Source organism: Silurus meridionalis, chromosome 26 (genome assembly GCF_014805685.1).
Source record: "Silurus meridionalis isolate SWU-2019-XX chromosome 26, ASM1480568v1, whole genome shotgun sequence".
Classification (NCBI taxonomy): Eukaryota; Metazoa; Chordata; class Actinopteri; order Siluriformes; family Siluridae; genus Silurus; species Silurus meridionalis.
The window spans coordinates 7,910,872-7,936,844 of NC_060909.1; the positions used below are offsets into that span (position 1 = coordinate 7,910,872).

The 25,973-nt window shown below is 36.3% G+C and overlaps 1 protein-coding gene across 2 annotated transcripts in view; it reads right to left on the reverse strand.

The window, feature by feature from the left end:
- Nucleotides 1-4,690: 4,690 nt before the first annotated feature.
- nfatc3a (nuclear factor of activated T cells 3a) overlaps nucleotides 4,691-25,973 on the reverse strand; it is an 80,790-nt gene continuing 59,507 nt past the window's right edge. For both annotated transcript variants that reach the window (XM_046840171.1, XM_046840170.1), the window contains 4 exons: nucleotides 24,249-24,304; nucleotides 23,573-23,699; nucleotides 20,191-21,138; nucleotides 4,691-5,544 (listed from right to left, as the gene is read on the reverse strand). In XM_046840171.1, coding sequence (XP_046696127.1) covers nucleotides 5,468-5,544; nucleotides 20,191-21,138; nucleotides 23,573-23,699; nucleotides 24,249-24,304 — 1,208 coding nt within the window. In that variant the 3' untranslated portion in view covers nucleotides 4,691-5,467. The remainder of the gene's footprint in view (nucleotides 5,545-20,190; nucleotides 21,139-23,572; nucleotides 23,700-24,248; nucleotides 24,305-25,973) is intronic.

The window sequence follows — 25,973 nt, forward strand, 5'->3', positions numbered from 1 at the left end:
TATTGCAGGCCTGTTTACTTTTACATGAAGCTCCATAATTATTGGCAACATTGGGAAAGTTGTATGTGCATTGTTTTTTATTATTTTTTTATTTTTTTATTTTAAAGACTCTTGGTAAAATCTTTTAAATTCTTGAAATTGGCTGTGGTGACCACGGTAGAACAGTGCTTTTGTATTAATTTTGATTGCAGCTCAGGCAAAATCGGTTAGAGCAGAGATGTTCTGGTGACCTGCAACCGCCGCTGATTCAACATGCAGGATTGTCGAGAAACAGCTGACTGACGCTCAGACTCCCCTGATCTGATCTTAAGATTTATTAGATTTTTCAGCATCCCGTTACACATTTAGTCCACATTTGCTGTTATAATATAAAAAAAATAAATTCAATATCACTATTATATATCATTTAATTACAAACTAGCTGATATATACATGCAACTAATAGTAACATCTGTTACAATTAAATAAACATTCATTTGCTAAACATTTATTATTAATTAACATTAATTATGCATTTTTCAAAATACTAAATTTAATTTTTTAGACATCAGGTTTTTTTTTTCCTCTCTTTTTCTCTTTAAGGAATTTGTAAATGCAGCAATACTGTTGTCATATCATCCAGTCCAAGTTATTATTACTGTTACTGGAATATACAACTCAAAATATTTTTTACACAAAACAGACACAGGTGCTCATCTTCAGGCATCAGAATCTGACTTGCCCTGCACTTTATCTGGATTTAAACAGGACTCATTTATTTGACTGGGATCAGTCTGATTTGGGAAGACGTGCTAATTACTACTGTTGATTGTTTAGTCTGAAGAGATTTGAATGGGAGTGTGCTGTAGTAATAATATGGGTAGCAATTTTTATTGTTATTTTTAAACTGATGCCCTAAGCGGTCACAGTTTTTCAAAACTGACTTCATAGAAGGGTCACCTGGAGAGTTTCCCAGAATTTAAACCAGTAAAAATATGACTCAAGAGGGTTCAGGTTTTTATAACAAATCTATCTGCAGTAGTGTAAACCCACTGTTTTGCCTCCTACTGATTACTGAGCTGTCTCTCCTGCTCCTTACTCATTAACCAGTGCACTCTAATGAAAGAGCTGCAGGTTATAGTCTGATCAATCATATTTTCTTTAAAATCATTAAAAAGGTCGGGTTCATGCGCGTTACTTGGAGAAGAGATGGCACCAGGATGCACCGTAAGAAAAGGGGCTGCTGGTGGAGGCAGTGGGATGCTCTCTGTAATGTTCTGCTTTGTGTCCTGTCATTCATGAAGATGTTACTGTTGCCATCTTCCTAAAGACTGCTGAAGACTTGGATGCACTCCTCCATAATAACAGCTAGGACTTCTTTCAGGAGCAAAATGAAAGGAGGATTTCCCTACTGCGAAAAGAAATACTACAGAGCTCTTCTGCCATCTTGTGGCCAACTGCTTCATTACAACACGGTTAAACAAACGTTTGGAAAAAATTGCATGTCTATGAGGATCTACTTCAATTTCTTATAATAAAGTTTAATATATTTATAGAGCCTTTAGTGAAACTGTATACATTGTGTATGAGCAGGCTTCAATTTTAAAGAAAAACTGAGCAACTAAGAAGTCAGTAATAAGATGTGGAAAGACAAAGTGTAAAAACAACGAAGCTGCATGATTTTCATTTAATCATAACTTTATCCTAATAACAGGAAATTACGATGTAATCTCACTGTTGTTTTGTGATTCACGCCCAGAAAATATGTGAATTATAATAAAATGCACATTGAAAACATTAAGGTAAAAAAAAAAAAAAATCTGATTTTTGTGGTGTCATTTTTCTTGCCAAATATGAATCATATTTTGTTATTGGATTTATATTTAAACTCTGTAATATACACGTATTCATCATTATCTTTAATAATAAATACTACCATGCAGCATGTAATTCCTGTAGAATTATTAATAAAAGGTACAGAATGTATCATTGTTGCAGAACACAGAGATTTGATTCTATTATTATAAAGTAAGGATGGTCTGTTTCTGTTTCCATGTTTTTATTGATACACTACATCAGAAGAGCCTACAATGCAAGTTTATTCCCTTTGGATAATTTCAAAAAAAAAAAAAAAAAAAAAAGCACTGCAGTCTTAAAAATTACAAAAAAGTTTAAAATACAAAATGTACAAGAAATGACAATACAAGGCTCTGTAAACAGCAGCAAAACCTGTATTTCCCTTTTATTTTACAAAAATGTTAGTAGAATATGCATATATATATATATATATATATATATATATATATATATATATATATATATATATATATTTATTCTCCATCTTTCGGAATGACATCCATCTTCTTCAAAGTATCAAAAATAGAGTTTTAGAGTCTGTTTGTCATCTGTCTGTAAAACAGGAACACATTGTTCGGTCTTTGGTTTGAAGAACGGGACAAAAAGTAGACGGTAGCCAGGAGCTCGGTTTCTGTCCCAGAATTCCCGTTTGTCGTTCCGCCCTCCTTCTACAGATGAGTTTTAAAAGCTAATTCCTAAATCAAACCCACATCAGTCAAACATCTGTGCATCAAATACAAGTTTAAGGCTTTCCTACTGTAGATCTGATGGTTTGAATTAAATAGTCAAAAGTGGCATTGATGTCACTTGTCACTACAGGTAAACTCCACACACACACACACACACACACACACACACACACACACACGTACATTTATATATAGGAGCTGGCTAACAAAAGTATTTGCTGTTTTCCTTTGATGCCAAATATTGCGCTGATGTCCTGCTGTCTGTCTTTGCATAGCCTAAAACAACATATTTTAGTTCTCTACAAGGCAGACTCTCTCTCTCTCTCTCTCACACACACACACACACACACACACACACACACACACACACACACAATTCTAAAATGGAGAATAAGATATCTGGCATGTGCTGTTCTACATGTAAGCTGCTTCATACCACTCTATGTCTAGAGGCATCAAGGTTTTATTTTTTATTTTTTTATAATTTATTTTGTCAAAAGGCAATAGGCAGGTTTTAGTGCATAGCAAAAATGTTTTTTCCAAAATGTTTTTTTTTTCTTTCTTTTTTTCAATTTAGAACAAGAAGTCATTAATACCTCTAAGTCTCAATGACCCAAACATGAAAAACTGAGTACTGGTTTACCTAAAATAGAAAAATATTCACACAAGACTTATTACTGTTCATTTTTTAAGGCAGGGGTCCAAAACATACTCTTCACAGATTTGATTTCTATCAAAGCCTCAGCTATGCAGCTACACTGGAAATACAGTTCTTACAGAAAGACAGCACCCAGTGTTCGCTATGAATCAATTCCTCGAGAAGAATTCATCCAAAGAAAACGTGTAAGTTCTTTCCCTTTAACGTTCCACTTCCTTCACACATTCTTGTTATGTGTATATACGTAACCCCAAACACTGATTTCTTTTAAATCCCAAGAGGGAAAAAAGTACCATCATCTTTATCTACAATGCTTTTGTTCAGGATCTATCACTGATTCGGGGAACCGATCTGTAAATTCAAAATAAAAAATATAAGTAATTTTAAAGGTACAACTTTTTACAACTTCGTATTCTGCAGCATTGAGCTGCTGATTGTTGAAATGCAATTCGGCTGCTTTCACGCTTAGTTTTTCTCAATTCACATTTTTAGTTCTATGGCCACATGGTGGAGGAAATGTGCTTAACAATAAAATAAAATACAATTTGTGTGAAACATCTTAATGGAGTGCTGGTAGAAAAAAAACAATGAAATGTAAGATGATATTTCAACACAGCACACAACGAGAAATTCAACCAACCTCTGATGGTAACAATACCAGAACCAAAACCGGCAACCTTTTTTTTTTTTTTTGCACTAGCATGTGACAAACTGCTCGTGTTGCTTCTCGAACATGTCATTTACATGCTCTTTGTATAAGTTGACATCCACTGAAGAATCTGTACCACCTATGTTTTCGCAAACTAACTAGTTCCACAAAGATGCTTGAATCAGTGTAAAAAGCAATGCAGGCAAAACCAGCAAAAATGGCTATATTCTTCATAACACTGCATAACAGAGTTTGGAAAACAGGAACAAAGTTTTGCACTTGAAACTGTGCATGGGAATAAACAGCAGGGAGGAACTCAAGCTGTGAGAAGGGAAGTAAAGGATATGGGACATCGAGATGTAATTTGAGTTAGTCATTTGGATTTGATTCTTTTCCACATTATACCTAATTTGCATAGAATTAAAAAAGGTTATAAAACTGTATCTCCATGTGGTAGATAGGTAACTAGTTGCCTGTTGCTTGTTAGCATAAACACAGGGTTGTGGTTACAGTTTTGCTTTTACCTCACAGCATAAAAGAAATAAACTTCTGTAGAAAAACCCGGTACAATCTGAAAGCAGCATTTCCAACCACAACATTATGGCCACCATATTGAACATATCTGGAACCTACTTTTCTTAGCATGATTGTCACTTGAAAGGCACACAGGAGTATCAGCGAACACACTGACAATACGACAGCTTCTCTCATTGTCTCAAACACTTTAACCTGAATTCCACGTTCTACAGTGGTATAGATTTCCCTCAAATGAGTTTGAGTGCGTTGTGTTTTTGAAAATGTTACACGCTTTGCTGCACACTAAAAGTTGAAATGCAAAACACGCAAACTTGAACTGTGTCGTGGGACAGAGTTCAGCTTTATGAAGAAGAAAACCTAGAAAGAAAAAAAAAAACGAATATAACATAAGTTTACTGAAAGCTTTTTTTTTCAGTCAATCCCATCTGCTAGGTGTGTAAGGCATTTGTTCAACCTGAAGAGGAGAAAGGGTGATCGTTTATGAAAAAACAAACAGACAAACAAACAAAAAAAAAACACTAGAAAAGTGTGGAATGTTGCATATCATTATCAGCAGCTTGTCCTCCAGAGGGCGCTGCTGAGACCAGGCTTAATTTAACTCATCAAAATAACTCCCGAATTCCCCAAATCCAGAGCAAAGCATCTACATACTTTATGCTACATTTGGTCTGTGATTTTCTTTTTGTATTGCATATGGGCTGCATAGATTGCTCTTTTTTTTTAGATGGCTGATCCAAAAAAAAAAAAAAACAATAACAAAGAAAGCACCTGAGAACTACTGCAAGAGAGAAGAAGCTGAGACAGATAAAGACAAACGGTTCAGAATAGGTGCTGTGATTATTATTGTAGACACATTTATCCAGCGTGTTTTTGTTTGATCGCTTATTTTCTCCCCCAAAGTTCTTCTTTCTCGCTGGAGTGATGCTTGGTTTGTTAAATGAATCAGTCAGAATCAGTAGATCTTCTCTGGCTGGGTTGATTCTCGTCTAAAAAGATGAGTGTGGATGGAAGAGCTGTGTCTGTCTGCATCTCTTGAATCCGGAGCTCGCAGAGGCTCGCAGACACGCTGCCGTGTGGACGAGAGCAGTGGACACCGGGCTACGAGTGACCGAGCGTGCTTGCGGATCCGTGAACCCCTGGAGCCTGAGACATGTCTCTGCCGATGATCTCATTAACTACAGCAGATGGGGAAAAACACAGAGCAAAATAGGGTTAGACACAGAATGCTTGCCTATTATAATGCAGGATTTGGATAAAATGTTTAAATATGGGGTGATATGAGATTATTATATTTAATAAGACATTAATTAATAAGACACATGACCATAATTTTGGATATTCGGATTGCATATTTAGAGGAAAGTGCTATTTACCCTCTTTTGCGTACATGAGCTTACAGACTTTGTGATTGACTAGCATCGCTGTGATTGATGGGAAGAGAGAGTATATTGTCTCCTCCCACACAGAGACCATGGAGGCTCTGGGGTCCTTTCCACATGCCCCCTCAATGAAGGATTTTTTTTCCCACTATCAAATATCTTTCTATGAACTCTACCTGGGATATAACATAATACATGTAGCTTAGTACATGTTTGCTTTTCAGTCTTAATCTCAGTAAACAGTAGTACATTTGTAAAGCCACAGCTGCTCATCATCTCGGCTACAATGCTGATAGAAATGTGCCTCCGCTTTCAAGTACTGAGGCTGCTTTTGAATGAACTTGGAAGTCTGAAATGAGATTGGGTGAGATTAACGTGTGTGTTTTGTTAGCTGCAAGTAATCAGGTGTTTATGATGATTTACATTTGTCAAAACACTGAACTCTTTGTGTAAGTGTTAAAGATTTGACCAGCTAAAGTGTCTATGTTAAAGAAAGAATACACTGCAAAAATGCATTTTACTCTGGGTTCAGGACACATTTTCAATTTTACAAGTTGAGAGAGTGTTATTTCTACACTACACCTGCATAATTCCTGATTGAAATGAAGCAGTGTTTTAGCTGTTCACATGCCTTTTTTTTCTTCTTTCTCTTACAATGTCAACTATGTGCATATACAGAAATACAGAAATCCACTTTAAATATTTGTAAGCTCTTTAAACAATGGACATGGTTTTAAAGCAGTCTGACAGAGTCACTTTGATGTTGTTCACAAATATACAGCCATTTCAGAATCATGTTTTGGTATTTAAAAAAAAAAAAAAAAACATTTGGATGTATATGCTCAGACCTAGAAAATGCAGGAATTCCCATCTGAAGTGGGTGCAGTGTGATGCCTTTACCAGCAGAGAGCAGTGTTGAGCCACTCTAAACCTCTGTTACATGTGCCAGTGGAGCGCGGTAGACCAATACCACACTCTTAAAAGCAGACGGAAAGACAGAGAGGCAGAAAAGAAAAGCCTAAACAAACTCGAGACTTTGCTATGTGACGCACTTGCTACAAATGGAAAGTCAGGCAGAAGTATTCCATTCAGCGGTTTGTAGCAGTGCAGCCACAAACTGTCCAGCTGTAACATGCACATTTTTTGTGTAAGAATGTCAAAGATGGCAAATTTCATCACATCACGTTGTCACGCTTTTAACAGCTGAGTAGAGATATATATACAGGTTTGGGCAAAGATACATCAAAATGTTTTTTAATTAAAATACCAAATACCTCAACTTTAAGTGAATCAAAATAAACTACAAAATATAGCAGTCACATCATGTATCAAAATAAAAATAAAATTTTTTTAAATAAAATTTTTTTATTTTTAAAATACTTAAAAATACTTTTACTAGGCAGCATGTCATTTCTTTGCAAACCTTCCTTGGCAAAACTTGACCCATTTTTCATTTGTCTCTTCACCATTACACTGACTCAGTTGATTAAGTAAACAATGTTTGATAGCAACAGCTTTTCACGCAATAAATCTGACATATGGAATATTCACATACATAATCCCTGTGATCTCCCAGATAAAGGTTAGTTTTAAAGTAAGCGACAGTTCAATGTTTAACAGTGAATGACTCATAATTGTATCCTAATTTAGTTACTTGGTGTTTGGTAACAAAGGCGCACTTTGCATCAGCAACACTGACTCAATGACAAACAAGTCATTCATAAGAATACAACTGATGGCACCTGTGTTCATAGCAACTAGTTTCTAGCGAATTAATCATTTGATTATTAATCATAAATATAATTATAATAATAATGTTATAATAACAGTATGTGTCAGTCATTCATGCAAAATCATGATCCTACTAAACAGATACTTTAAACAAGGCACAATATTCGGCAGTCAAATATTTATAATTGGACACCTATTTGAAAGCTGGCAACCTGCACAGTTCTTAACTTGACCACCAGATGAATCAATCTTCTGTTTTGATTTTAGCAAGTCTTGACTGAGCAGGCACCGCATCAGAGGCCACATTTTTATGATGTCATCATGTAGACTTCTTACAATTTTCTTTGTATTTTAAAACTACAAAAATACAAAACACTAAAGTATTTTGATACAAAATAAGGTCATTTTTCATGAACCCTATAAAATGCAAATGACAAAATCCTATTTTATATTTGAAATACATGTAACATAGCTACTTTTCATCCCTATATATATATATATATATATATGTTCTGTATCCTGGGCAGCATTGGACTGAGTGGAGTAATTACCTTGGCAGACTGTATGACAGATATTAAATAAATAAATCAGCATGTAGCCCAACATGGGGTCAGTTTTTTGGCAGGTCTCATACTAAGGCCTTATTGTTAAACTGAAACCAAAGCCGTTTTCTGCCAAATGTTCGATTGGCCAACTCAACCTTGTCCACATGCTATTCTCCAACCAACGTCACCACACGTCCCCACTGTCTTAGACACAGCAGGTGGACCAGTGGGTGTCTTATCAAGATTTCAGAACAACACAGTCAATCAGTGGTTTAACTACACAATAACTTCTCCTCCATTATCACCAACAAAAGGACCAAGAGGCAAGAAAGGAGGGTGAAACAAAAACTGAAATACCTGAAGAACTTAATTCTTTACAGCAGATAGATTAAAACTGAGCACCAGTAACTTTAAGGCCTTTTCTTTACTCTGCCAACCACAAATTTAGCAAGTTTTAAACACACTACAAACCACAGCATCACTGCAAAGATGGACTTTCACAAAGAGCCCTCACTCTGGTTCAGAGTGTGAAAATGTCACTATATATTTCTGCATTCAAATAATAAATTCCTCAAAAAGACACTTAATGATAATAAATAGGGAAGCTGAAGACAACATCAAAAGGTCACAAGAATTTTTAGTTCCAAAAGTCAGCACAGAACTGTGATAACACAATTAAGAAAAATAATTCGATTTAACATTAGACATTAGAATTTTTAAAAATTGAAAACAAAGAAAAGAAATGTATAGTATCTTCAAGATTCTGCACTATTTTGATCATGTTATCTTGATTTTTTTTTTGTTTCATCTCATCCAAGCACATTTGGATCATCAATTTTCCACAAATGTGTGGATCAGCCCGAGTGCACAAGCTGGAAATTTGGAATTCCATTTTCCATTCAATAAACTGCTGCTGATATCATTTGTAATGGAAAACATTGTATTCGACTAGAAAACAATGCTGATTAGACTAGTGGTCTTGTAGTTTTGGGGCCCGCAGTATATTTTTTCCTGCTTTTGGAAAAATCTATAAAATACTCAAGAGACTGTTTAAAAATAAGTAGGATGGAGAGGAAAGAATGCTCTCAGAGTAAAGCAGCGAGTTTAATCTGTGCATGTTCAAACTTCTTCACTTCACTGAACACACACTCGAATTGCAAAACTTCTCTTTATCCTGTGATCTTAAAAACCTTCTAAATGTCAAAGGTGGCTTAATTTAGTGGCGTTAAGATGTACAGGATGTGTTGTTATTTAGACTTTCATCTTATTGTTAGTGGGTGTTGTTCCCCCTTTTTTTTTGTAGAGGTTAGCGACTTCTTAAAAAAATGCCGGGCCGCTCTTTTAGATCATCCTGTTCGTGTAGGCGTGCGTCTCTTCCTCTGGTAAAAAAGCTTCTCACACATACAGGCCTGCAGTGGGACGCCCTGTCAAGACTTCTGCTAAATGTGTGTATGTCTCCTGAACACACACACAGACACTGCTGAATACATCTTTCTGCACCTAAGAAAAAGGAATGGAATGCACACAGAGACAACTCAGCACTTTTGGAGGTGTGGGAGTTGTGAGCAGGCTGTGGGAGATGTACAAAACCACACGCTGGGATTTTAAGTCTAGATGAGTGGGTGCAATAATGCTGCAGTCCACGGGAGAGTACAGCATCCTTCTGAAATTCATAGACAGAGTACTGAACACAAGATTTCAACTGACATTTCACCCAAAGCTCCAAACTAATGTCACGTCTATCACAGTTACTACTTAAGTACACACACACTGCCATTTAGATATACAGTACACTGTGTACAGATTTATTAAATTTAATTTAAATGGCCACAAGAAAAAGTAATAGAATGATTCATTATTAAGCGTGTCCACCTTTAAATAACTTTCTGGGGGTTTTTTTTCAGTGTCTATAACCAGAAAGCCTTATTATAGATTTAAAGTATTTATTTAAAAAGTTAAAACTGCTATAATATGGTAAATGCTATAATTATTTTTTTCTAAAACATTCTAATTGTTCTGTAAAAATAAACTGGTAAAAAGCAGTTTGCTTTTTTAAATGCATTTTTTTAATACATTGACAAAATAACACTTAGAATTATTCCCTCACATTTTTTTTGCAGAGTTACAGAATTAATTATCTAATGGTGATTCTGTTACATTAAATGTAATTTTAATAAAATTTGGGTACTGAATCTGATTAAATAATTGCAGCAAATATTAACATAAAGCTTGCATGTGAAAAATACAAATTATTTTGCTGATACATACATGCAAGGATCAATTTCTGAAATGAACATATATTTAAGTGAATAATAAATATTTATGATATCAAATATATTTATTAATAGTTTAGATGATAGGGATTGTGTTGAAGTGATTGTGAGAATAAAAAAGTAAAATAAATAAAAAGGTAAAACAATTGAGATAAATGTTTTTTTTTAAATAAGTGTTTAAATAAAAAAAATCATTTTAAAAGTATAACAAAATAAAAGGAAGAGAAGGTTATTATTTAAAAGATCTCTCACAAATCTGACACCCAGGAGAATCATTGAGCAATGAAAAAGGGTCTAAAGGTTCATTTGCAATTTTGTTTAATTTGATCAGTGATATTCCTACATATTTGAAAATAAATGTTAAAGGTAGATATAAAATTGTATTTAATAAGACAGAATGTCTTATCTGTAAATATAGTATAAGTATAGTATATATAGTATACTAAAAGTGTAAAAATGATGTAGGCTAAAGCTTTATTTTTAGAGGCCCGATGTGGAGACAGAGATGCTGAATCAGAGAACAAAGTATTTTAGATTCTACATTTGGAAATGGGTCAGTTGATAAGAATAAGTATGATGAAACATTTGGTTATTTTTCTTTAATGAAACACTTTCTGACTAAATCTAAGCTTCCTTCTTCTCAGTTTTTTCATTTTATTAATCACACACACTGTCTCACTGTCCTTGTGGGAACGTTTACACCATGAATACAGAAAAATCAATGCTTTCAGAGATAAATCTAACCCTATCATTAAAACTAGCATCTAAAAGCAAACCATTTGTCTGTTTGAGTTGAGCTGTTTAAAATATATATATATATATATATATATATATATATATATATATATTTATTTATTAATTTATTTATTAATTTATTAATTATTATTATTATTATTATTATTATTATTATTATTATTATTATTATTATGATCATTATTTAAAATAATGACCTGGAAAATATGCCCACAAGTACAAATCTGTCAGATATTCCAATCCTTGTGTGGACACTGAGCCCTTCCTTCCACACACAGACTACAATGTTTCAGCAGCCTGTTTCTGCAGCCAAAGTTTTATGTTTTGCGAGACGCCTCATAGTTATAGTGCAGTATTATAAATATTAAACTGAGGACACACAGTCTGCACATTTGAATGACTCAGTCAAATACGGGAAGCTGGTGTTCTGTTGCATTGCTGAAGGATGTCAGAAAACATTTCAGCATTCGCCTTCCCCACATGTAAGCAAGCATGATTCATCTAGAACTTCTCTCACACGTACCACTCAGCTTTAAGTCACTCTCAGAAAGAGGGGATCCTCTTTGGAGGACTGCAGGGGGACACCCCTATTTTGCAAATACATACAGTGATAGAGAATACACTCTATATACATGTAACTACCAAACTGAAACTTATAAACTGGTGATGAATAACAGCTCAACATCAGGGTCACTCTGGATGTGAATCAGAGGATGTATGTGCGACATGCATTGACTGCAAAGGCTAAATGACACTTCGAATAAGTAGCAAGATGGCTTCTTCAAAGCTACAACCATGAGGCACATCCTGAAGAGCATGAGAAGGGGAAATTTATGACTGCTTAGGGTTAACGGTAATGCTTTTTAAAAAATATTTAACAAAATTTTGAATTTATTTCATTTCCGTCAATTGTATACCTGTGGAATCTGTTACAAAAAATAATGAATATAAATAAATACGATCCTCAGTTTTTGATTTTGTAATCCCTATTTTTTTTAATGGCTTGACAGCATGGCGGCGAGAAATATAAAGTTACATGTCCGTAGGGTGATACCAATCTTTAGTGTGTACACGTTTTACCTGGAATTTTTGTTTGTTGTGTACCTTTAAAGTAAGACGGGATGATCTTGTGATAAATTATGTCAGAATGTATTTGATGGAAATCTTTGTAGATATCATGATAAAAAAAAAAAATTCTAAATGTTGAAACTATATATATATATATATATATATATATATATATATATATATATATATATATATATATATATATATTTTTGTTTGTTTTATTTATTTATTCATTTTTTTTCTACTTAAGTATGATAGAACTTGCTTTTGAGTGTATGTGAGTATCAAATGCAAAAGTACTGATCTATGAAAACTAAATTTCAATAACTGATGCAATGCAGTGTTCAATTCTCCTGCACATCATACCTATTGTTACAGAACCATTAATCTCAATGGCAAGATATTAGTGTTACATTTCTCACTCTAATAACATACTCATACTCATACTAAATCATCAGTGGAATTCCTATCTCATGATCCAGAAAGTGAATTACTCCACCCACAACATTAGAAGACCACTGGCTTTGACCCTACTTTGTCATGTACTCCTTTACCAATCACCCATGTCTCCCAAAGTAGCATGTATTTAAATATCATAAAAATCATATTTAAATCAACCAAAGAGAACTGACTCAATCTCAAAGTCATACTGTAAAGCTGTAAAGATTCTTTAACACGTTGGCTAGTGTTTTAAATTAACCAAGTATCATCAATTTGCTCACAAAGCTCTTGACCTTTGCACAACCTTGTTATATAGACTGCGTATTATCTCTGAAAACCTGCTCATTTAAAGGACTCCGCTCTCATCCAAGTTAACAACGTCTACACAGCAAAGATATGACAAATCTGAATCAGTTTCCTGTTAGCAGAGTGAATCACTCTTCTAACTGCTGATAATTTATTTTTATGATATTTACAAATTACAAGATTGAAATTGTCTTGATTTATTTGCAGGAAATGTTTCAGGCATTAATATTTAGAAACAAGTAAAATGATCTGACAACAGAACAAGATAGATTTAAGCTTAAAAGAGAGATGTAATGTAACATTCATGTTCATTAAAAACTTATGTATACATTGTCTGATATTTTCATTTGATTTTTGAAATAAACTTGACTGGAAATAATGCAACATTTTTTACTCCACCCTGGACCTCATCAGTGCATCGTTATAACTGCTGCATGAAAAGATGATCGATTAGCATTTCCTCTGATAGATATTTTATTCGGTTCTCAATTAGATGAGTTTGGCCCTAGCCTATGGGTTTTTCCTCCGCACACTCTCCATTTCCTGATTTGTTTTAGTGATTCACCATGGGGTTGATGAGAGGCTGCAAAAGCTATAACGTATCGTGTGCATGCAAAGTACAGGCTTAAACACTATATATACACAATATATACAAACACGACCTGCTGTGAATTCCTAAATACCTGATAGGTAAGTTAACGCTTTGACCGTTATCTCTAATATAAAAAAAAAAATCTGATTTGAAAAAGAATTTACACTCTATCCAGGCAATCATGTTTGCAATTTATGAGGTTTAAAACCAAGTAGAAAACAAAACATGAAACAATGACAGCTGACTAAAAGATTCTGCCTGAAAAAAATGCAACTGTTCATGCAAACAATAAAGTGAGTGGGAAGGTGATTTCACTATCTGCTGCTATTTTTGGCCACAAGTATAGATTTCACGTAAAGTGTAATGGATGACAAACAAGACTGCAAAAGATCTGAGAATTTTTCCGATGTTAATCTAAAACTTATACTTATATATATATATATGTGCAGTGGGTTTGTAACAAACAAATAAATTGTAATTTATAAAAACCAATAAACCAATAAATTGATCCCAAAATAACTCTAGGAACAATACTGTTGATCCTGAAATAAATAAATAATTAGTAAGTAAACCCTGGTGAAAATTAGCTGAAGCTTCCTGTTTTGATATAATCACAACTAAAAGAAACTTGAGCGTGCACGGAGACTGGATTTTCTTATCTTAGCTGCCGTTTTAGTTACTACTGTGCTAACGCTGGGAGAACATCACTGACCTCACCTTTAATGTGACAAATGATTGATTGAAGTAATAATAATGATTTAGGAATAGTATTTCTTGAAATACAAGAAGAACAGTTTTCAAGATTCTCTAAAGCACAGATGTGCATCATTGTCTTCAGCTGAGTGCATTTAGTTCAGCTTACACACACACACACACACACACACACACACACACACACACACACACACACACAGCCAAAATAATTCATAATTTAAAACTTATTGAGACACAATCGTAGGAGCTTTTTGTGAGCCATTAGAGCTGGAGCTAATAATGATGCTGCTGCTGATGATCATGATGATGATGAGAACATTGTGATTTTATCCTTTTCTGGAACGTAATGCAGTTTATTCGCGATCAAATCCGTAACGCCTAGATTAATAATCAGATAACTTGAAACACACAGCTGAAAACGTCTGTGTGGCTGTGTTTGTGTGTGTTTGGGTAAACAGTAGTAATGTATTACCCAAAAAGAGAGAGAGAGCGTAAAGCCCAGAAGGCTTTGGCTATTATTAACCCAGACCAACTCATGCTGAGGTGGCAGCTGCACTTTACACCAACTAAAGAGCAAATAAAGCAGCACACACCCACACAATTTTCTCCCCACTCTCTTTCTCTCTCTCACACACACACACACACACAAATCCCATCTATCTCTCAAAAATTCTTCCTTACTAGAGAAAAAATTTGTACTAAAAACACAAGCCAGCTAGGATTGAGAACATGCTCCGGTCGCCTAAATAAATCTACACCAGTTGTCTGTTTAGGTTAGGTGAGGAAAATAATTGTTCACAAGGTGACAGGCCATATGTGTTAGTTGATTGATAAAGAAATAGAGCAAAAAGGAAGAGTAGAGAAGAGAAGAGAAGAGAAGAGAAGAGAAGAGAAGAGAGAAAAAAAATGACCTAGCATACGCTGCTCCTTCTGTTCACAGTGTCATCCAACTCCATGAGAGAAAATAGGCAGCTTTATTTTTGCCTTATGTCCATGTAATGCGTCAACATGCACACACACACACACACACACACACACACACACACTCGCTCACGCACAGTCTACATAAGCATGTGCGTGTGTGTATGTGTGTATGGTTCCCTGCTTTGTGTCCATCTGTCCATCACTATATTACTCCTCCTTTCTTTCCTTCTAAAAAGATACTGATATAATGCCTCAACCACCGCACAAACACTATCCTTAGGAGGACCTTCTACTGTTATACTTGGCCTTTACCTCTACCAACACTTACACCTAAACCTAACCTTAACCCCAGTTTTGAGAGGAAAAAACAAAACAACAAAAAAAATGAAACAGAGACCAGCTAAAATCCTCCACAGGATGCAAACTATCAGATTCTTTGTGGAACATTTGTTCCTCAAGAAGATATTAAAACAGCACCAACATACATAATCCCAATCTGAGTTTCAGCACAAACAGTCAAAATGTGTGGAAATTTACATTTAAATTCTGTTTAATTTAACAGACTAGAGAGTGAGGAGTAAAGAAAAAGCAGTCATGATGTTCACAACTCACAATTCCATCAATAATCTTTCATTTCATTTGATATTTTAACTAGTTTTTCAAAATAAAATAAAGAGAAGTCTATTTGTGACTATTCCAAACTTTTGATTGGCAGTGTACAGATAAGTGCATATGCCAGCACCAACAGATGCCCAAGCACGCACAAAATGTGCGAAAACAGACGCACACGCATACTAACCCACCCCCACCCCCCTACACACCCACGTCCAACCAACTTCTCTGTCTTACTGTACATGAGCCAGTGCAGACTCCCATGACAGTGTGAGCTGGCACACACCAATGCCATCATTCTACAGGGAACAGATTATCTCCACATGTTTCCCTCAACACGGTGCTAGAAATCTAGTACACTTAGCACTTACAACTGCACTTCAAGCTCGGGAGAAAAACAAAGAAAATATGAGCGGAACCTAAAAAAAACAAACGCCCTGTTTACACAGAGATTTAAATTTAGTAAAACATTAATTTAAACTATTCTCATAGAGGAAATTCTGTATAAAATAACGATACATTTTATAACAGGACACAAAGTGTCTAAATATATAAATGCACATTTTTTAAATAAACTACATAAATTTTTTTTTTTTATACATTCGCACATGTTGATTCTTCGATTCCAAATGGTCAGATAGTATACATTTTTTTTCATACCAGCAGCTTTTAAAGTAGGTTTCTGGTGTCAAGGTTTTTATGAATACTCTGTAATACATGATCGTTTACAGTGAAAACTAGTAACAATTTAGACATGAAGCTGTACAGCAGATGGCTCACATAAACATAAAAAAAACCCATCTGTAATCACTGATGGTGAAATTCTTTGTAAGGACATATTTATCTAACATGTATGGATGGAGTCTCCAGTGTCAGTACTTTGTCATAGGTAAAGCTTTAACTTTATATATTCTGAGACAGGAAAAATATGCAGGACAGAAGGTTTTCCAGCTTCTCGTTAACCCGAAAAGCTGCATTTTTGCATTTTTAGCCTTGAGAAGTACAAAATGAGCATTGTGCTTACCTTGCTGTCATTCCATAACTGCACATTTGAGCATGCTGCTATAGGAAAAACCTTCAAGGGTGATAATCAATCAAACGTGTTTTACTTTCCAACTTATTAATATACATTTTATACGTAGAAATAAGAATATAAAATATGCATAGCATTTAACAACTTTTTTCTTTTGCCCATAACCCAAATGAAACCCTTGTGTTTCCCAGTTTGGTGCTTGGGCCCATTATGGCCTAGAGTTCTGCCCACTTCCTGCTCAAAAACACACCAAAAACCAGGACCCAAACTTAGCTTACTGCATTTAGAGCTCCACAAGACTTGGTTCAGTTGAGTTACAACAGAGCTAAAGTGTGGACCAGGCAACTGGTCCAAAAAAACCTGCTTATGCAGCACTGTTCCAGTTAAATATGACAAATAAAATGGAAGTGTTAAAGATCATTTAAACAGGGGAAAACTCTGATTAAGAACACAACCAGGAGTCTATCTGCGTAATACAAAAAGTCTTTGTGCTACCCTACCGAAAGTCACAAATGCGTCAGATATAGCAACCGTAAAACAGTGATTCATGGTGAGAGAGAGAAAGAGAGAGACAGAAACAGAGAGGGAGTGTGAGAGAAGCAATGCAAGAGAAACCATGACAGACCCAGGTGGCTGGCTAACTCGAGGAAGAGAAAAATAGAAAAGGAGACATAAATGAAAGAGTGAGAGAAACAAACAAAGAAAGAGAGACTTATACAGTGAATTCATCTCACTGATTGGAGCTGAGGTCTATTTCCAGAGCCACTCTGACCTCCTTAAAGTCGAAGCAGATCACAAGACAGCTTCAGAAAAAGCATTACATGGACAGAAATCTACACAACGCTATTTATAGCTAACAGTCGCTGTGTTTATGTGTGTGCCTGGGCCTGTGCCTAAAGATGGGGGGATGATGAAGTGAGTCCAGAAAGCAGCATAAAACTTCATCGGGCTTCTCACAGTGGCGTTTGTGACCGATAGGCTGGAGGTTTACATTTTATTTATTTTTTCTCATGATAGTACAAGTTTTACGGTTATTATTTAGTTATAGGGAATAGAAGCTAACTAAACACTTGTATTAGTATGAAGAAAAAAACAGAAAGCATGTTAGAAAAATATAGTGCAAGTAATGTCAACTAGCTGACCAATTCAGTACAAATTTTATTGCAACAATTTCTCTTCTATTTGTCTATTGTTATTGAAAAAAGTTTCCATATTTCAACAGATTGTAACTGTTTTGATGTGTTTGAAAAATTCATCATACCAATACTATATACACTGCTTTCATGCAGCAGAGCAATATATATATATATATATATATATATATATATATATATATATATATATATATATATATATATATATAAATAAATAAATATATATATATATATATATATATATATATATATATATATATATATATATATATATATATATATATATATATATATATATATATATATATATATAAACCCATAGATCTACAGGTTGAGAGTTTCAGTTCTCGTATAATATCAATGTTCATACCAGTTCTCAATGTTGGAATATCAGAATGAAAATAAATATCTCTGTGGCATGGTTGGTGGTACTAGATGGGCTGGATTGAATATTTCAGAAACCGCTGATCTCCTAGGATTTTCACACTCACCAGATATCTATTACACAAATTACTGTCGAAAACAAATACAATAACACCATTAACCACTTTTTACAACCATGTTGAACAGAAAACTCATTGCAGCATGAGCAAAACATTGAACCTTGAAGTGGGTGAGCTACAACAGGAGAAGACCACATTGGGTTACACTTCTCTCAGCCAAAAACAAGAATCTTAGGCTGTCCTAAGAACAGACTGTGAACACTGAAACTCTCTGATCAACAAGGTGGTTCCACCATGTAGACCCTCTGATCTCAGACTGTTTTGTTGTTTTTTTTGCACTGTTCTGTCTAAACTCAAAAGACGGTTGTGTGTGAAAGTTCCAGAGGAAAAGCAACAAAACATGCCACAATGTTTAGAGTCACAGAGATCACACTTTTGATTCTGATGTTTGATATGAACATCTGTACATTGATCTGGAAAATCTGTGCTGTCATGTTATAACTGATAACTGCATGAATGTGCAGGTGTACGTGTTCCTAATAAATTGAATGCTGTGTATTTGCAAAATGTGTCCAAGATTTAAAAGGTGTTCAAAAATACATAAAATATTTTATCCACAAACACTTACACATACATAGAGGCCATTTCCCTTTTGCAAGTGCTGCTCTTTAACCCACTACTCTCTGCCTGAACAATTCCTTTGCAACTTGTATGCCATAAAATGGGAATAATAATTCACAAATGAAAGAATTTTTTGCAATTACAAAAATCTTTCCAATTTTGCATACTAATGAAAAGACTACTTTGTGCCTTGGCTGCATATGAGGAAATGCTAACACATAGGCCATCTAGCTCTAGTGCATTACATTACTAAATGCTGATTGTATGCATCAACAACAAACAAGCACCTTTAATAAAATGTGTTACAGCGAACTCAGAAACACTCTGTTTCTTCCCTTCCCCTCTCAAAGAAGCTAACAGCCTGCTCTAATAAGTCTCATAATAAAGCTAATGAGGATTAGCTATGAATGATAGTGCTTGTTACTGAGATTGTTTATTGCATTACAAATTTACTGACCAGCTGGTCTACTAGAGCCTTGGGGACCCATACACAACACATGGGCACAAGCAGTCATGCACATGCACAGAGATTTCATTATCAAGACTGTCAATTATATTTCAGTTCCCATCAATGTCCAGTTTATGAAGGAGTAAGGAATTAGCTTTTGCTATTTCCTTCTGTGCTCTGGCAAGATTAATTAACACCCGTCATCAACTGATGTGAGGCTACTGACAGGAGAAAGCAAGTTAGAATTATGCCAAATTATGCTGAAAGAAAATACAATCAGGGAAGTAGTGCTAATCCTGGTTTAACATAGACAAGTCCAAAAATGGAACAAAATTGAATTAAAGATAATTACAAATTTTAGATAATAACCTTATCATACTTAAGACAAAGTGGCTGGACCACAAATTTTTGTAAAACAAGAACAAATTTCTATTCCTCTTAAATGTACACGTACAAAATGCCCTCTCGAAGGGAAATGGACTCAGCATAGTATATCAGCAAAAAAAAAAGATGAACAGACTACAAGAAACAATTTAGAGTGCCTTGTATAAGTCATCATACTCTTGAACATTTCCATGTTTTGTAGTGTTAGACCATGGATCTGAAAAAGCATTTTTATTGCTCTCTTTCAGTCCTAGTGGAATAAGACTAAACCTTTCTATTAAATTTATTTTCATGCAGTTGCTAAATAGATTTGCTGGGGTTGGATTAACACATACATTCTCATGTCTGACTAAAAGAAGAAGAGCAAAAGAAGGAAAGGTATAAATGCACCAGCACATACCATCATCCAGTGTAATATCCTGCAGACCAATAGAACGGAACGTGAGCTCTTTGTCCTCTGGCTCCTGCTTAATGTTTAGCCTCTCTCCTTCGCTGGTAAATGGGCCTTGCTGTGGTGCCAGTGGATGCACCATGGGTCCTGCAGCAGGAATCCCTGTCATGACGGGGCTGCTGGCCTGGGGTGAGGGCTGGGCACCCAGAGGGCTGCTGGTGGGAGAAGAAGAGGTGGGTGACTGGTAGGGCAGTGAGTGCAGCTGAGGAGAAGATGGACCCGAGTGGGGCAATGGTATCATTTGTGCAGGGGCATTAGAGGGCGTTGGGCATGAAGCCGAACGTTGCTCGACTGGATGGTAGCCAAGCGAACGCTGGACCTGCATTCCAGGTTGACCAAGGGAGTGCGTAGGCGAGGTCACCTGAGCTGGGGTGGCACAGTGATAGCCCAGAGAGTGGCTGGGGCTTGAAGGACTGGTTACAGAGACAGGGGCTGAAACTGGTGAGCCATACATCATACCCATTCCCAAAGGATGGCATCCAGTTTGCTCAGGTTGGAAGGGAACACGCTCATAGACATGAGAGCTGGCTCCAGGTAGACTAGCTTGGCCGTTGAATGGTAGGTTGTGCTGAAGAGGGGGGTAGGTCGGCCTGGAGGGAGGCACGCTGCCTGGATGGAAGGGTATCTGGCATTCAGGAGGTGGGTGAAGACCTCGGACCTGCAGGTGAGGCAGATGAGAGAAGGTAGGTGAGTGAAGAGGGGCGCAAGGTGTCTGAAGAGGGTGCATGGAGGGTGCTATGCCATGCGGGGAGCCTGGAAGAAGCCCATCCTGTGAATGTGAGTTGTCTGGAGAGGGCATGACTGGAGACCGAACCAGGCCAACAGCATGTGCATGGGACATGGGCATCGGCGACACTGAGGGGTCCAAATCATCTCGGTGCTCCTGTTTCACCAAGACTGAAAACAGAGCGAAAGAAAGAGAGCGAGACTGGTAAAGATAGTTTGAACAGTACCTAAACTTCAGCTTCAAATCTAATATCAAGATTAAAAACTCCTCTGTTTATTTATAATAACAGAACTGTTTATTCCTATTCCTGAAATATTATGCACAGAACAAGTTTATACGGCTGAAAGGCTGTAGTCATCAAGTCCAACATTAGTCCATATGCAGACAAGCCGTCCCAAAAAACAGATGCCACATAGTGATCAGTAACCCATTTTCCAATCTGGCGTTTCCTTCGTCCTCATGCGGGGGGATATTTTTACCCAGGGCCCGCTCTGAGAGAGCATATGGTGCCTGCTTTGAGTGCCACATAAACTAGTGTCAGGTTCGAAAGAGGCACTGGGCTCTGTGCCTTACAGCAATGCTCCAAATAGGAGCGCAAATCCTGTTTAGTGCCTCTCTAATGCTGAAGGACTACAACACTGGATCACTGTGTTGATCAGAAAAGCGCATATGTTTGTGTGTTCATGAGTGTGTATTAACCCCACCTTTTGCATCACACCCTAAAGCCTCTTTACCCTAGATAGGTCTAACCCCCAACCCCTAACCGAAGCCACCTGCTGCCATGACAACTACAAGCTGCCACGGTTCACCCTGAGCTCTAACTGCCCAAAGCTCACATCTGATTGGCTGAAACTAGGCGGGTTAGTGTGGAAAACAGGAAGTCTGCTTTCGAGTGGGCGGTTTGTGGAACGGGGGGAGTAGGCGGGAGGATGGGCCTCTCTCACTTTCTTTCTTTATCTCTATCTGCTTCTCTCTCTCCTGTGGTGCATGGTTAGGTTAGAATAGTGTGCGACAGGGACATAGAAATAAGCTCACGTGTGATTAAATTACGCCAACGCTGTTTTTCGGTTTGAGTCATCTTGGGAAGATAATAACAAAGCAATATTCTGCCGGAGTACACTCGCATGCGAACAAAAGACTCAATTATAGTGTAACACTGTTAATGGCTGTCGCTTAGCTCTGTTCAATTATTCTTGTGCCCTACCAGAAACAAGGCAAAATAACAGAATATATATCTTTTAAAGAAGAACAAACCTAAAATGTATTAAACCTAAAAGTTGCATTCCAATATATGATATAACCTTACTCAAGAGTGGGAGAATAGGCATGATCATGAGACTGTGCTTTTTTGGATGAAATATATTTAGCATTATTATTATATGCCTGCCTTAAAGCTCTAGTAGATTTATTGTGATCTAATTGCAATCATTTTACAATTTATTACTGATATATAAACTGATCAGGCATAGCATAATGACCACCTGCCTAATATTGTGTTGGTCCCCCTTTCACTGCCAAAACAGTCCTGACCCATCATGCATTAACAACATTAACTTCTTTAGCAATTTGAGCTACAGGAACTCATCTGTTGGACTGGACCACACGGGACCACACAGCCTTTGCCTCCCACGTGCATCAATGAGCCTTAGCCGTCCATGACCCTGTCGTCGGTTCTCCACTGTTCCTTTCTTGGGCTACTTTTGATAGATACTGACCGATGCAGACCGGGAACAGCCAACAAGAGCTGCAGTTATGGTGATGCTCTGACCCAGTCGTCTAGCCATCACAATTTGGCCCTCGTCAAACTCGCCATTACTTGGCCATTTTTACTGCTTCTAAAACTTTATAGTGCATAATGTATTGCTGCCTAATATATCTCACCCACTAACAGGTGCAAAGATGAAGAGATAATCAGTGTTATTCACTTCACCTGTCATTATGCAATAATGTCATTATTTCATGCTCCATTCTTTATAGAAGTTCCTCTTTATATTCTGGTCACCTTTCTGTGTTCTTTCTATTGTCATGCTCCCTATGTATCCCATGGTGATACATGATGTACATGTTCCCCACTATGTTGTCACACAAATGGCCCTTTGTCTATATGGCCACCATCTATTGAATGTTGTTTATAGCTCTGTTTGATGTATAGACTTGCTTTAATTTTCTGAGGCAGTGGCAGCAGCAACGGATCAGACCAAACACCCTAGAATCTGACTGAACTCAAGAGTTCGATAATATTTTTAGGTGGTAATGTCACATGTACAGACTGGAACTCTATGAGTTGTTTGAAAATCTTAAATGTTGAGCAATTAACAGGTGCATGACGGTTAGCTGGAGAAACCCTCCAACAAACCACACACCAAGATGCAAAAGGGAGACACTCACAATAACAGCATGAGCCAAGTCACAAGGCTGTATGCACTTTCACATTAAAGACAAGATGTGTGAGAAGATATAAGTGTGAACAATTAGTTTGTAGCTTAAGGACAATGCAGAAAAAACTTTTTTACATTGAGATGAAAGACTCAAGTACTTGGAACAAATACTGTGCAAGTCATTGTAGAAACAGCAGAGAGAATAATGTGTCTGTGTGTGATGTACCTGACAGGTAGGTGAATCGTTGTGATTGGCTCCTTTTCCGCTTCCCATTGCACACGTAGAACTGCACCTGTGCCGCCGAAGTGATGCTCTTGCTGTGGTATGGTGGAATTTCCACGACCATGCTTGACTAAACACACATCGAAAACAAAATGTCTGTTATTTACTTTATAAGAAACAGGTTTTGAATTTTCACTCATTGCAGTCTAATGTCAATCTTTTCATTTTCTGTAATGACATTCTGATCGATAAGCCATAATATAAATAAATGAAAATAAACAAATGAAATAATAAAAAAAGGTATAAAAATTCAATTGGCTGACTGTGCTGTGTGAATTTTGATGATGTCTTAGAGCATTTTATAATAATATATGCTTGTGAGCTGTGATTATCTCCCTATTTGCACAGTGTTTACCATAAAGATCAGATTGAATCCTTAACATTTATGTAACACTTTTTATATACAATTTGTATTCTAAATCAGTGTGCTGTCAAAGTTGCTTCCAATAAAGTCTTCCACTAACACGTTGTTTTGTCAGCTACTACTAATTCTTAAATTTACTGATTATTTAGAATAAAATTATTAGAATTTCTAATTATTATTAGTTTGTTAGTTTAAAAAAATAATTTTCTTTTATTTTTTTTAATCATACAATTAAAAAAGCATCATTTTACTCACTCCTTGACTCTTCTCACGAATGATCTTGGCTTCTACTTCCCACTGTGGTCGTCCATCTGAAACAAAACGAAACAAAACAAAACATAAGTGCTCGGCTCTGATATCTTAACTGGTTATTTGTCATGTTTGATATTTTTATAACGTTTCTAGATTTAATCTGTTATTTGCTTATGCCTTTTGTTTTAACAATCAAAACATCTGGCTGCACTCTATAAACTATACTCCATACAACGCCTGGAAAAATAAAAAATCTGTATTTGTGTTTAAACTGCAAGTCTATTTCCTTGTAGGAACAGAGACTTAATCGCTTGAGACTCAATCGCTTCAGCGTTTCAGCCCTGCGCTATAAAGAGAGTGCTGACTGCAAAAACAAATGTCATATCAATAACTTTCATGAATGGAGGCCCAGTTCAAAGCCCAAATAGCATTAAGAAAGTGATTTCCTCTGGACTTCTCCAAAGCCTCCTCACTTAATAGAAACATCAACCACACTTTGTTAAGATCCACAGGGAAGACTTCAGGAAACCACAAACCTAGGGGAAAGCAAGGGATTTTTAATTTATTTTTGAAACCATAAAGGGCTAACGATGTGATTTAAACAGCCCCCCCTTGTGCCTGTGGCGAACCTTTCTACAGGTATTAAAAAGTAATCAGTGTTTGAAACATCCTGCTGACTCTCTTGCGTGGGAAGATTTATAGAGTTGCAAAGTGGAACAATGTGGTTTGTATTAGAATGGTCAAAAGTGTTCACAGCCAGGACTAGGAAGGCACATGGAAACATGCAGTCATATTGCTTTTTTCCTTCTGCACAATCAAATTAAGAAGTAGCTCAAAAAGCCAATCAGGAAGGAGAATGAAGATCTTGGGGAGGCTCGGTCAGACTGTTATTGTTCAATATGTAAAATAAGTAAACTTAGTTTTCACTTTAATATTTGTAATGGGTGTGAATTGAACAGGTGCATATTGTGGAGAATGAATGACGCTGTTGTACACCAGTTTTTTGTGTGTGTGTTTAAATGAGAGAGATTCCCAGAATGGATTTCCCAAAACACTGAAACACTCACCCGTCCTGTTTCAGCTCCATTTGTAAGTAAAACACATGTATAGGTGCAGTTCAGCCACACAGTTTATAACAAATAAACCGTAAGCCTTTAATTCCTGCTTACTGTTTCCTTACTGTCTTTACTACAGCTAACTGCACTAAAAGGAACAATTCTGGTAATCCTCAGCAGTGAAAGTCACAGTTATAGTTATTGCCACGGCACTCTCTGTCAAAAGGCTTTTTGCTAATCCCACAATGACCTTGAGTGCCTTTGATACTGGGAAACATATTTTTGCTGCACATGTTGACATTCAACACACAGCGGAGAGGGCCCCACAGGCACTGAAGGGAGGCAAGCACAAGCATGAACCAAAATATAGAGGCTCTGGGACATGAACACCACCACAACCCTTCCCTCCAGAAACATCGAAATAAACTGTTTTAGTGCTACATAATCATGGCACAGAATATCTTTTTAGTCAGTTGTTTGGAATCTATTAAATGAATAAAACATTTCTCCATTCATTCATTTTTTCATATTAACTTAAAAAAAAAAACTATAGACAAATTGCAAAAACACAGTCAGACTTATTTAGTTCATTTCACACTCAGATTCAGTTAGTCCCTGATCATGATTAGGATCTAAAATCTAATCTCCTATAATGTTAAGCAAAATGTTTAGC